The sequence below is a fragment of the Perca flavescens genome, chromosome 16, assembly GCF_004354835.1.
Source record: "Perca flavescens isolate YP-PL-M2 chromosome 16, PFLA_1.0, whole genome shotgun sequence".
NCBI lineage: Eukaryota > Metazoa > Chordata > Actinopteri > Perciformes > Percidae > Perca > Perca flavescens.
The window spans coordinates 29,622,965-29,636,278 of NC_041346.1; the positions used below are offsets into that span (position 1 = coordinate 29,622,965).

General features: G+C 41.3%; 1 protein-coding gene across 1 annotated transcript; it reads right to left on the reverse strand.

Moving 5' to 3' along the window:
- Positions 1-6,571: 6,571 nt before the first annotated feature.
- On the reverse strand, positions 6,572-12,952 carry cryba4 (crystallin, beta A4). The gene is made up of 6 exons (XM_028602275.1): positions 12,881-12,952; positions 10,592-10,635; positions 9,476-9,594; positions 8,714-8,855; positions 8,013-8,155; positions 6,572-6,719 (listed from the first exon to the last, which is right to left on the reverse strand). Exons 2-6 carry the CDS (start codon positions 10,628-10,630, stop codon positions 6,572-6,574), a joined length of 591 nt encoding a protein of 196 aa, XP_028458076.1. The 5' UTR covers positions 10,631-10,635; positions 12,881-12,952.
- Positions 12,953-13,314: the final 362 nt, after the last annotated feature.

A 13,314-nucleotide genomic window follows, 5' to 3' on the forward strand; every position in this document is an offset into this window, starting at 1 on the left:
GGGAATTAAAAAAAAGCAATGTTTCTCCGCCAGATATGACCAACATCAAGCGCCGAAGGAGTCTGACAGCCGGGGAGGGGAAGGCTGACCATCGACTGGTACCGTGTCGCTGTCTCCGGGCTGTTAGTCCGCACACTTTCGTCCTCTAAGCCACCATCGCTGGGACAGAAAAGGGGAAATTCAGAAGGCGAGACATTGGGTGACAGATTGCTCGAGAAATAAGAGTCAGCAGGGCCCGCTAAATCACCGTCCTTGTAATCCCATTTAGTGCACAACAAAAAAACCTGCAAGGTTTCTTACGGGGGAGATGCACTGTGATATGTCTCACAGAGATTGGGTATATAACTGCACCAGATGCTGAAGCTGGAAGACAGCAGCTGTCAAATCCTTCTAGAGGGGGGGAGAAGACTGTTCTTTGGTCCCTATTGATTGAAATGTGTCCACGCGACTGGTTGGTTTGTCTCCAGTGGTTGGCATGTGTTTTAAGGCTTTTTTTATTATTATAATCCCCCACCCCTGTTAAAATGTAAACACTGTGCTGTCGTGGAACAAAAAAACAAGTGGAAATGTGACCTGTCTCCTTCTGTTGTGTTAGAAATCCAGCGATAAAGCAGCAGCAGCAGCAGCGGGGACACGTGTAGCTCTCCTCGTCTCAAACGTCCATCGACAAAAGGGGGCTGAAGGAGGGAGGCGACAGGTTGAAATGTGTATCATCAAGATGCTTCTTCGTCCTCCTTAAAAAAAACTCAACTGATGCACCGACTGAATGCACATCTGTGAGTGCGCGTTTTGGCACAAATGAACCCAACACGAGCGCAGGTTGAAGAGGAGCTGCAGCAGGGCTCCATAAAAAAAAAAATCTGCTGTCGCTGCCTCGCTTCCTGTCTAACGTTCCTCAATCAATTACACAGCAAATGTCGCCCAAAAAAACATGTCATTTAAAACACCTTAAGAGGCTAAGCCTAAGCCAAATGGGTGTCATTCACTTAATCACAAGCCAAATCCACGAAGCTAACTAGTTCTAGCCTGCTTGGGAATATCGATATATCTTTAGGGTCCAGTCTGCTAGTTAGCCAGCGCGCTAGCTAGCGATACGAAACCTGCTAGCCAGTAGGCTAACTATCGGATACGAGTCAATCCAATCTATGCATCTAGTTTAGATTAATTCACTTCAGCAGATGCATACAAAAAAAAAAAAAATGCCCTCGTTGCCAGCAGCTAACGGACTCGCTAGCTTTGGCGGATTTAACTGCAACACTGGCTCGGTTTCAGATTTTAGTTAATAAGCTAACGGCTGCTCGTATTTAGGGAAGTCTTGCAGCGTTTCCGACAACCAACAACAGCAAAAAAATAAAACGACATAAAAAAAAAAAATAGAGTCCAACGGCTTTAAAAAACAAGATGAAATCGCACACGATAATCCATAGTTTGTTGTTGAGTTACCCCGAGTATGGAGGGTGTGTGGTGGTGGGGGGGTATGGGGGACCTCCTTGCCTGGAGACCCAGCAAAGAGCTACTGACTGCGGGCTGATGGTGACGCTGATCGGCGGAGGAAAGGGGGGAGGGAGCTCCGGGAGATGGAAATCGGCTCCGGCGGTTTACTTTAGCTTGTTAAACTTTTTTTTCCCCCTCTTCGGCGTAAAACTGTTATTAAAAGATACGACAGCACATTTAAACCACCATATGTTGGCGTTACGCACATAACACGGCACTGTGCTTAGTTGGGTATTTCTTTTATATACATCGACCACACGCAGGTCGATATATCTCAAATTAAAAACGAGGGGCTCCGAGCCGAGCGACTCCTGCCTGCCAGGCTATCCGTGCTGGAGAGCACACACTCCGGCTAAGTAACGTTGCTCAGTCCGCTGCCTCCTTTGGAGCGTTTTCGCCAGCCAATACTGTCCGCTCCTTTTCGGTTAAGCTGTTCGTTTCCCAGCTCCAATATGGCACATGTTTTCAGTTCAAGTCCCTCTCCTTCCTCGGTGTATTTTCTGTATTTTTTTTTTGCTAGCACAGTGGCAGTGCTTGCTTTGTGGTTCAACTTCCTCCCACTGCGGCGGGGAGAGGCTCGTAAAACCCGGAGCGGATCGTTGTTTAACTGGAGCCGGACCACAGTGTGACGACAGAGGGGATTAGGGCTTTTATTTCTATTTGTATACATGTTACAAAAACATCATTGTATTTCTTAGAATCAGAAATGAAAGCATACATGTGTAGCTATTTATTACAACAGTAGTGGAGTTCCTCTTTTTTTTTTAACACATTTTTTGACCTTTTCGTCAGTGGTAATTTACGACCTTTACTTGGAATAGCACCGAGTCTGTATCCAGGAAATATCCTAGTACTCTGAAAGAGAAACGCATTTATTTGAATTGCATAAGTGATAACAGTTTCACTGCAGCACATCATTCCTGTGTTAAATACGTTGTTTTTTTCACATTGAATGTGAATGTTCACGAAGCCTCTGATAATTATTTTTACAGCTCAGTGAATGGTTTTCTAAAGGGTGCCCCGGGGAGCTGGATGGGTTGTGTTTTAGGTGGAAACATAGTGCCGTTTCCTGGCCAGCAATGGTAATGCTCCTGATACACTGCACCAGGCCTGAGAAAAAAACATTATGTATCAAAAACAGGGATGTTTTATACACTGACCGTGCAGTGAACACATGATAGAAAATGAGAGCGAGAGAGGTAGGTAGATAGATAGAGAGAGATAGATGGATAGATAGATAGATAGATAGAGAGAGAGGTAGGTAGAGAGAGAGAGAAAGACAGAGAGGTAGGTAGGTAGACAGATAGATAGATAGATAGATAGATAGATAGATAGATAGATAGATAGTGAAAGTGAGAGAGAGGTGGATAGGTAGATAGAGAGAGAGAGAGAGAGAGAGAGAGAGAAAGTGAGAGAGAGAGGTAGGTAGGTAGATAGAAAGTGAGAGAGAGAGGTAGGTAGATTGAGAGAGACAGATAGATAGATAGATAGAGAGAAAGTGAGAGAGAGAGGCAGGTAGGTAGATAGATAGAGAGAGAAAGTGAGAGAGAACCACCATATGTTGGCACCAGTCAGAGAGAGTTAGGTATATAGATAGAGACAGATGGATAGATAGATATAGAGAGAGAGAGGCAGGTAGGTAGATAGATAGAGAGAGAGAAAGTGAGAGAGGTAGGTAGGTAGATAGATAGATTCATTTAATTTCATTTATTAGGCTATACAGGAAAATTTAAAAGCAACAATGAAGATACAATATAAACAGGCCTGGCTCAGTTTAAAAACTGGTTTCCAGCAGGTTCCTGTTCTGCAGCAACAGAGAACGTTGAACACAATTTCGGCACATTTATACGGGACATTATCACGGACTAGATGGATACAAACAAATAAAAAATTAAAATACGGACAAATGAGACTAGAACAATACATGAGCAATCAATATGTGCAAGTATGACTATCAAGAAGAAACAGTTTGTATGACTTTTTTAAAATATGTGATGGATGCTAATGTTTGAATGTGATGGGGAATGGGGATTTCTGACCGTAGTGGTTTTTGTATGGAGGGGAACTGGAATGAGTGCCTGTGAGACTGACCTAGTGAGGCGTACTCGTCTCATGTTGTGTGTCGGGAGAAGTGCGGCAAGTGCTGGTGAGGAGCTATTTTGAATCTGAAAATAAAATGCAATAGCATGGCTGTTTACGTAGTTCTGGTAAGTCAAAGCTTTTGTGCGTGTGAGCGCAATGCAATGATGAGACCACTTTGGAAGATGGTGTGGATCTCAAGTGCTCGGTAGTATAGGCGTGCTATTGATTCACTAATGTCCTTAGTGGTAAGAGACCAGATTGGAAGACAATAAGACATTGTTGAAAACACAGTGGCATGTAGGTAGGTTTCAGAAACTGAAAAGGAAATATATGATCTAATCTTCTTATACACATAGAGTTTCTGATTCATCTTTTTTGTTAATTGAGAAATGTGTTCCTGATATGTAAGGTGTGAATCAAGTAGCACACCAATATATTTGTAGGTCTTTGTGACGACATGATCTTGGTTTGCAAAAGTAATAAAATCAGTAAAAGAAAGACCTTTTCTGGGTGAGTGAAAATAAATGCATTCAGTTTTCTTTACATTGATGGTCAGATGGTTCTTTTTCAACCAATCGTGTAAGAGGTGAAGATCAGATGGAATTTATGACATTAGGATTTGAATCAGAGAGAAAAATCACAGTATCATCAGCGTACAGTAAGCATTTTGAATGTTTACACACTCGAGGGAAATCATTGATGTATAAAAGAAAAAGTAAGGGTCCAAGAATGCTGCCTTGGGGAACACCCATGTCACAGACTGAAGGATATGACATGATTAATTTTGACTGTCTGCAACCTGTTCGTCAAGTAGGAAGAGAGCATTTCTATCACAGATGGAGACAGTTCAAATGAGTGAAGTTTGTTTAGCAAGATCTGATGGTTCACTGTGTCAAAGGCTTTACGAAAATCAATAAAAATAGCTCCAGTGATGTTACCTTTGTTGAGAGAGTCACGTAATTAAAAAAAAGATAGACAGCGAGAGAGTAGGTAGGGAAGAGCGGTAGATAGGTAGGTAGGTAAATATGTTTTGTCCCTTACCCCCTGTTGAAGATCTTTGTTCTACATGTTTAAAGTCCCATCTTCTGTCCTGTTTCCTGAGACTGTAGATAATGTTAATAATGTTAATAATGTTAATAACACTGTTTGTTTTTTTATCTACCGTGTAGTGCCCATCGGCGCTCTGATTATTAGAAGCCACTGACCTACAAAGTACGTTTCGTTGCATGATGTGTGGCTGCGCATTGTGTCAAAACTAAAAAAAGTTTTGGGAGTCTAATACCTAATTTTCCTGCATTCTGGTGAATTTTTACGCAACAGTTTACACAAATGTCTTTATTTATGTATAGGAAATGATTTATTATTCTCCTGGATTATTCCAAACTTTCTGCATATTCAAAACATCCCACGTGTTTCGGGATGTCGTTTCTTTTAGGAATAACGTACATCTCAACTACAAATCTGTGAGAGAACGAGATCTTGTTGAAGCCAGAAACTCCAAAGTTTAAAGCGCCCATATTCTGCTCATTTTCAGGTTCATAATTGTATTTTAAGGTTCTACCAGAATAGGTTTACATGGTTTAATTTTCAAAAAACACCATATTTTAGTTGTACTGCACAGCTCTCTCTCACTGCTGCAGATCCTCTTTTCACCCTGTGTTCAGGTCTCTGTTTTAGCTACAGAGTGAGACCTCTTTTCTTCTGCTGTACTATCTTTGATTGCACTCGCACATGCTCAGTAGCTCAGATCGTAGATCATGTCAGCTAGCTCCATAGACAGTAAAAGAAAGCCTGTTTCTCCAACTTCAGTCAGTTCCAAGGCAGGATTAGCTGGGAGACTTCTTCTAAACCAGGGAGCACATGGAAGTAGTTCTTTTGGAGATTATGGTGAACTAGTGTGTGTTGTAGCAGTGCTTTGCTATTGAGAACGAGCTAGCATGCTGAGGCTAGCACACTAACGCTAGCATGCTAACGGTTGCGGTTAGCCAGCTCGTCTCTGCTAGTGACGTAGAAAGCCGTGCAGATGTTGACCAGCTCACCAGGAGACTGAAGGCACGACACATTCAGAAACCAGATCTCACTCAGAACACCATGGATGGATTTTTTTGTGTGTATGCGTGTGGAAGCACCAGAGACACAAAATAACACCCTAAATCACCAGAAAAAGTGATTTCTTTATAATGTGGGCACTTTAAATCTCTTTATTTTTCATGCTCCTGTTGTGTTTTCTTTGTTGTGTAGGTTGTAAATGTTATTGTATTATACATGTTTACTTTCTTATCCAAGTATGATAGTATTTATAATGTGTATGATTTGGTGGGGTGGCAGTGGCTCAGTCAGTAGGGAGTTGGGTTGGGTTGCTGGTTCAAGTCCCCATACGGACCAAAGCATGTTGGTGGACTGGTAGCTGGAGAGGTGCCAGTTCACCTCCTGGGCACTGCCAAGGTGCTCTTGAGCAAGGCACCAGACCCCCAAATCTTTCCATTAGTGCATGTAGAGGTACTGAGCATGTGTGTGTAATTCAGGCTTGTGTGTAATGTGTGTAATAACAACAGAGTGAAAACATTATGATTAATAAAGTATACATTATTATTATTATTATTATGGCTAGTGTCTGGGCCCCTTTACACAAACTTTAAAAAGCTTACCAGGGTGTCCCATTTCACATATCTGGATTAAGTCCTATGGTTGTACTTGTCTTTTAATTTTTGTGAATAAACTGAACCTTGATAATAAAACTGAATTGCCCTCTAAACACTAACCATGTTGAATTCTGTAGGAGTGGTTGTAATTCAGAACAAAACGACGCAACACTCTGTGTATTCATCTTTCTGTGAGATAAGCAAAAAAAGCATTGGTGGAAGTCGGTAAGGTTTAGGAAAGACATTTTATTCAGCACTGAGGGGGGAGGGGGGCAGGGGTCGAAGGGGAAGGGTTACAGGGGAGAGAGAGAGAGAAAGAGAGAGAGGGTGGAGGGGTTTGGGAGTGGAAGTTGTTACTGCTGAATACGGCGGATGGACTGGATCTGAGGGGTCTGGCAGTGGGAGCCAAACTCCCTGAAGTGTTTGAACTCCCCACAGTGACGATCACACTCCATGATATACTGGTATCCGCGGTAGCCAGGGTACTGGTAGCACACAAATCTGTTGGGAAATCGCAGCGAATGAAAAGAAGGAAGTGCACATGAAAAATGCTGCATGAGGCTGCTGTTGGGAAACCAGGGTTATTTTTAAAACCGCTGGGGGCGGAGAAATAAAAGGGAATAAAAACATGTGTAGAGATGTTCCAATAGCAGTTTTTACCAATTCTAGGGCTGCAACTAGTTTGAAAGACGGAATAAAGACACCCATAAACGTCTTTAAAGTACATTTGTTTCAGGGCTAAAATACACGGTATCGGATTTTTTATTTTATTAGTTTAATTGTCAGGGACCGTGCACAGTTCAGGCCCTGTACCAGAGTTAGCTATACAGCTAATTTACATCTGTGGTCCCTGGGAAAGGGAAATAAAATGACAATATAGACAATATAGACAATACTATCAAAACAGATAAAAACTTAACAACAAACAACATGTGACAAGCATTAAATCACATATAAACCAAAATACAAATATGCATTCCATTTTATAAAAAGATCAATGATCACATAGTTGATTCGCCTTCAGCATAGACTCGCAAACTCGCCCATAAGGCTGCAACTAAGGATTATTTTCTCAATTAATGGATTATTTGTTTGAGCTTTAAACCTATGGTGTGTAGTTTCTGTCACCCCCATGAGGAATTCTAAGTAATGACAACAACAATGTCGGTCTGTGATCACGCAACCCCTCCCCCCCTCCTCCACACAGGTGCTAGTAGCCAAGGAGCTCAAGGAGGATTAAAAAAACATGATGGAGAGGTCATTATATTCACTCGAGTTTCTGCGCGAGAAAGTCGCCGGACGCCACAATCTTCTGAACATAGTCCCACTGAGAGATACAGAGAGAGTTGTGTGGAGCTGATAGTCTTAATTAGCTTTGTAGTAACTCATTTGGCAATGGCCTGAATGTAACAGACGTTCATTAATATCACACAAGTTACGCCCTAAAGCTTTAAAATTTCAGAAAATTTAAAAAAAGTGTTGATCACTGTTTCCCAAAATGTCTTGTTTTGTCCAGAACTCAAATATGTTCATTTAACTGTCACAGAGGAGAGAAGAAACTAGAACATATTCACATTTAACAAGCTCAGAATCAGAATATTTGGACTAATTTCTAACAAAATGACTCAAACTGATAAATCAGAATAGTTGGCGGTAGATTTAAGTTAATATGTAAGAGATTCAACTTTGCAGACTTTTTAATAGGCAGATTGGAGGCATTTGTGATATTGGTATCAGTGTTGGGACAACTCTGAAATGTGGACAATGGAAAGAGAGAAGCTGTGGGACACTCACGCTCCAGACTGGATCCTGAGAGAGCCGACTTCGTTGTTGCACCAGCCCATGGCCTGGAGGGAGGGGTAATCGTCACTGAGCTCGCCCTTACGGCCCAGGAAGTTCTCACGCTCGTAGATGGTCATACGGCACTCTCTGTGGTTCTGCAAACGGGAAACAAATAGGAACAAAAGAACAAAAGAGGCATGTCAGTTGTTTTTCCGGGGTCACATCTTCAAAACACAGGGTTTTGGTTTTGTTCTGTTTTCTTTATTTAGGCCTACACATGCAAAAAATTAAGTTTGTTTGGTATTCTGACATCCACGGGTAAAATAATAAAAAATATAAAGCACTCACAAGGCTTTGGATGCTTCCTGAAGCCCCCACAATACATGGGTGGATAGATATAGTAAATTACATCTATGTTACGCAGAGGATAACCTTCTCTCTGCGTCTTCATAAAAATGTTTTCATTCATTCAAATAAGTGGGTCTAATTATGTTTAGCCCTTATAGTCAGAATTTCTGGAAATATCGCATAAATGAGTAATGTTTTCATTTTCAAAAGACCCTGAAAAACTGACTTTTTGTCTCCCAAACTGTATTAAGTTCCTGTTGTCTTTATGTTTGAAAAGGAAAAATGGGAATAGATATTGTTCCGATATAAGTCTTGTATTCTACACTGCTGTGCTAATAAATAAAATCAAAATATGTTTGACTTACGGCACAGGCGATGGGTCTGAAGGAGGTCATCCTCTCGATGTGGTAGGCGTTGCTGCCTCCGAAGGCGTCACACTGGGGGTACTCTCCCCTCTCCAGGACAAACTGCTGTCCCTGGTAGGAGGCGTGCTCATAGCCCACCCAGCTGGGGGACAAGAAACATGACAAGAGAGTTCATGTTTATCACCAGAACGGAATCAGCAGATTTTCTTTTACAGTTTTCAGCTGTGATTCGGAACTAAAATCTGCAAAATTTAGCAGAATGTTTTTTTCTGCTTGAGGTAGAGATATGTTAACATTCTGAGTTTTACTTTAATTTGTTTAAAATCTGTGGAAAAGTCTGCCTAAAGTCTACTGGAATATCTGTGGAAAATCTGCAGAAAATTCTGCCGAAAGTCTGCAGAAAATCTGCAGAAAATCTGCAGAAAATCTGCAGAAAATCTGCAGAAAATCTGCAGAATTTAGCAGACAGTTTTTTTCTGCTTGAGGTAGAGATGTGTTAACATTCTGAATTTTACTTTAATTTGTTTAAAATCTGTGGAAAAGTCTGCCTAAAGTCTACGGAAAATCTGCGGAAAGTCTGCAGAAAATTTTGCCGAAAGTCGGCGATTCTGTGCGGCCCTGATTCCAACTTTCTCGTTACTGTTGTCTCTGTCAAAAAGCCACTTCCTTACTTTCTATTTTGCAGGACATTCTTAACAGTTTGACTTAGTACTTTTCCGAGCAGCATTTCCCTTATCTTAAAACCTTCACACGTGTACTCACGCTCCACTCTCCACCCTCAGGGAGCGCACGGTCTCGAAGCCGAACTCCATCACGTTGCAGCACTCGGAGGTGAACTCATGGCGGCGGCCCTGGAAGCACTCCTCGTCGAAGACAATGATCTGACGGAAGGCAAAAGCAGACGTGTTAACACCATCCGATGCACACATATGGAAACAGTAACACATATAAACACAAAAATACTTTTTAATGTGAGAAATTGTTAGTTTAAAGACTTAACATTGAGTTAGGGACAAACTACTTTTAGCATTAGACTTAAGATATTTTTGGGGGGCATTTTAGGCCTTTATTTATGTAGGAGAGATGAAAACATGAAAGGGGAGTGAGCCGCAGGTCAGAGTCAAACCTGCAGCCACTGTGTTGAGGAGAAACCTCAACATTTAGGCGCGCGCTCTACCAGGTGAGCTATCCAGGCGTCCTAAAGAAGACTATTTAAGAGGTTTTTAGTGTCCTAACATGGCCGACATTCAGAATAGGTCTACCCCACACTCTTCAATTTGGTTCTCTGAGTTTAGACAGAGAATGATCGCCAAAGAACTGTCTTTTAATATCTAGTTTGCCAGCCAGTCATAACGGAATAACACGATCGATAAACTTCTCTAAAGTAGAAGTTTTTCAGGGCTAAATGGCCTGAAAATAGACTCGCGTACTCGCTGATTAGGGCTGCAGCTAACGATTGTTTTCATAGTCTATTGATCTTTTGATTACTTTCTGGATGAATGGATTAGTTTGTTTAGTTTCTTAAATGTCAGAAAAAGGTGAAAAATGTGGATCAGTGTTTCCTCAAAAGCCCAAGATGACGTCCTCAAATGTCTTATTTTGTCCACAACTCAGAGATAATCAGATTACTGTCCCAGAGGAGAGAAGAAACTAGAACATGTTCACATTCAAACTGAGTTTTTTATAGTGTCCTAACACGAGCCCACATTTATTCTGAAATGGCAGCCGTGCCTGAAGAGCTGGTGATAAACTGTATGCCTTTTCAGACGAGACATTTTAAAAAAGAGACAGCCGGTCGCATCTCAGGGAACACTTTGTAATTTGAAAGGCCCTCCACAGAGGTGATGTATGAATCTGTGTTTCTATCTGTGCTCTCACCTTCCAGTGGCCGGAGAACTTGGTGCAGTGGTGAGTCATCTTGTCTGGAAGAGAGAAAGAAAGAAAAAACATGAACACCTTTTGGTACGGAGACGACACACTGGACACCAGGACTGGATGAAGACTTCGTGCACACAATCTGAGAAGACCTTTTAGCTAAACACACAGTGGAAAACATTAAAAGCTGCAACTAACGATTATTTTCAGCGGTGATTAATCTGTTGATTACTTTCTCGATTAATCGATTAGTTGTTTTGGTCTCTAACATGTCTCTAACATTCTGCTTACTGTCACAGAGGAGAGAAGACACTAGAACAATATTCACATTTAACAAGCTGGAATCAAAATAAATGACTCAAACCGATAAATCGATTATCAAAATAGTTGGCGATTCCATTAACAGTCGACAACCAATCATCTTTGCAGCTTTAAAAAACATTAAGCATTAAAGTTTAGCTGACAAAGACCCTAACCCTTACTAACCCTAACCCTCAGTTAAAATGTGCAAAAGAGCAAAACAGGAAACCGTTCAACAACAACTTATTATAGTGTTATTTTATGAAAATGATGCGTTATTGTGGAACCCACGCAACTTCTAGTCATTCACACGCTACTGGCCAGGGGTCCATGCTTACGCAAGGTAACAGAACCTGATTTGTTCAGGTCCTATCCCCTGACCAATCGGCTATCTATCCTAAACCTTAACTACTCAAGCTCAATGCCTAACCCCAACCAATTGGCCTGCTTCATAGGGCGGGACCTGCCTAGAAGTTGCGTGGGATCCATAATAACGTTCAAATGACTGGCTGCCACATGTTAAATCCCCGTTAAATGCAGCTTCCAACGGTGTGTGTTTTAGAAAAAGCAGCAGCAGCATAAATGCCCAGATACTGGAATCAGCCTAAGTCTATATTTAGTTCCTACAGCAAAAAAAAAAAAAAAAAGATGAAGAGGGTCAGAGAAGCCAGAGGCTCGATCTAGACTTCTTTCTCCCACCCTCTCTATCTCTGCATCGCATTTTCTGCCCATTTCCTCCCTGCAGAGTTTCCAGTTATCACCACTGTTTATCACTGGGGCAGTGACGGCACTTTTTTGGGGGCTTAGAACCGGGGTTATAATCTGAAACCATATCTAAAACAAGCATTCTTAGTAAACTGGAACTAAATAAAAACCAAAACCTTCAAGAAAAACTAAACAGAAACTATGTTGCCAGGTTAAAAAAAACCTGGCAACCTTCTTTTTTTTTTTAGCTCAGTGCTGGAAATAAAAAGGAGACAGCATGGATTTACGTCAACTCTCGTGACATCAGACCACAGGAATTGAAGGGAAGTTGTTCCCATCGGACACTAAAGTAACACAAAGGTTAAACATTCAACATCGCGGCTCTCCTCCACTCAGGTATTATGTATAACTTCGGAGATTTTCTACCATGGCCCTGACAAAAACTACAGCAAACACACGCTGGATAACGTACACAAACTAAAGTGAAAGCAAATCCAGGAGTCAAAACTAAACTATTATAACTCTTGGTGCAGATGTGTATAAAGCAGCTGATGCACACATACTGAAACTGTGCCACATGTAAACACACAAAAATACTATTTGATGTAAGAAAATAGTTGGTTTAAAGACATACAATGAAGTCGGTTGTGACCAAATTGGGACAAATTACTTTTAGCATTAGAATTATGATTAAAAAATAAAAAATAAAAAGCTAAACATTAAACTACCAAACACACTCTGAAAAGTCACTCAAACTTAACTAAAATGAAATCCCAAAGTCAAAACTAAAAGCTAATGAAACATATAAAACTATTACAACCTTTCGTGTCAAGAGCAGCTGATGCACACATACTGAAACAGTGCCACATATTAACACGCACAAATACTATTTGATGAAAGAAAGAAGTTGGTTTAAAGACATACAATGAAGTCAGTCGTGACCAAATTGGCACAAATTAGTTTTAGCATCAGAATTATGATTAAAAAAAAAGACACACACACACACACACACACTCTGAAAACGATATCCAATGATATCCAAACTCAAAAAGTAAACTGCTAAAAGAAAACTAACTTAAAGTAAACTAAACAAAAAATCCAAAAGTCGAAACGAAAAATAAAATAAACCTTAATTGAATAGTCAGAAGTGCTCGGAGCCCGGCCGGCTCCTGTGTTTGGGGGATCTGTGTGTGTGTGTGTGTGTGTGTGTGTGTGGATGTTTGGGGGCTTGTTGCCCCGGCCGTGCTGTGCCGTGCCGTGCTGTGCCGTACCGGGACAGGGACTCACCTTTGCTTTGATTCCCTTGGGATGTCCTGCCGTGAGAGTGTGAGGAACATCGCGCCCCCACCCTTTTAAAGCCTCCCCTGGCAAAGGGCCATTGGAAAGCCCAGGCTCAGCAGCAGGGGAGGGGCTTCTCTTTGTACCCCACCGACAAAAGCGAGGTTAATCTGTGGACGGGGCAGAAGTGCAGACACCACATTATCACCGTGTGGCTGTGGATGTGGAGACAGAGACACAGAAATTTTAAGAGAATATAAGTTATGGAGCTGAGAAAATACTGACAGGGCCCAAGGAGAAAGCTGAAAGTTTACTTTTCTGCTTATTTTAGTCAAAGCAGTAAAGTAAAGTACAGCTACCTTGAGGTAATCGTAATAGCCAACTATTTTGATAGTAAATTTGAGTCAGTTTGAGTAATTTTTTATGTAAAACATTCTCTGATG

Bases quoted from the DNA above. Each gene is read 5' to 3' on its own strand.
- cryba4 (XM_028602275.1), bottom strand. From the start codon at position 10,630: ATGACTCACCACTGCACCAAGTTCTCCGGCCACTGGAAG. The intron at 9,595-10,591 runs GTGAGAGCACAG...GCCTTCCGTCAG, and splicing joins AGTTCTCCGGCCACTGGAAG to ATCATTGTCTTCGACGAGGA. The intron at 8,856-9,475 runs GTGAGTACACGT...CTTGTCCCCCAG, and splicing joins CTGAGGGTGGAGAGTGGAGC to CTGGGTGGGCTATGAGCACG.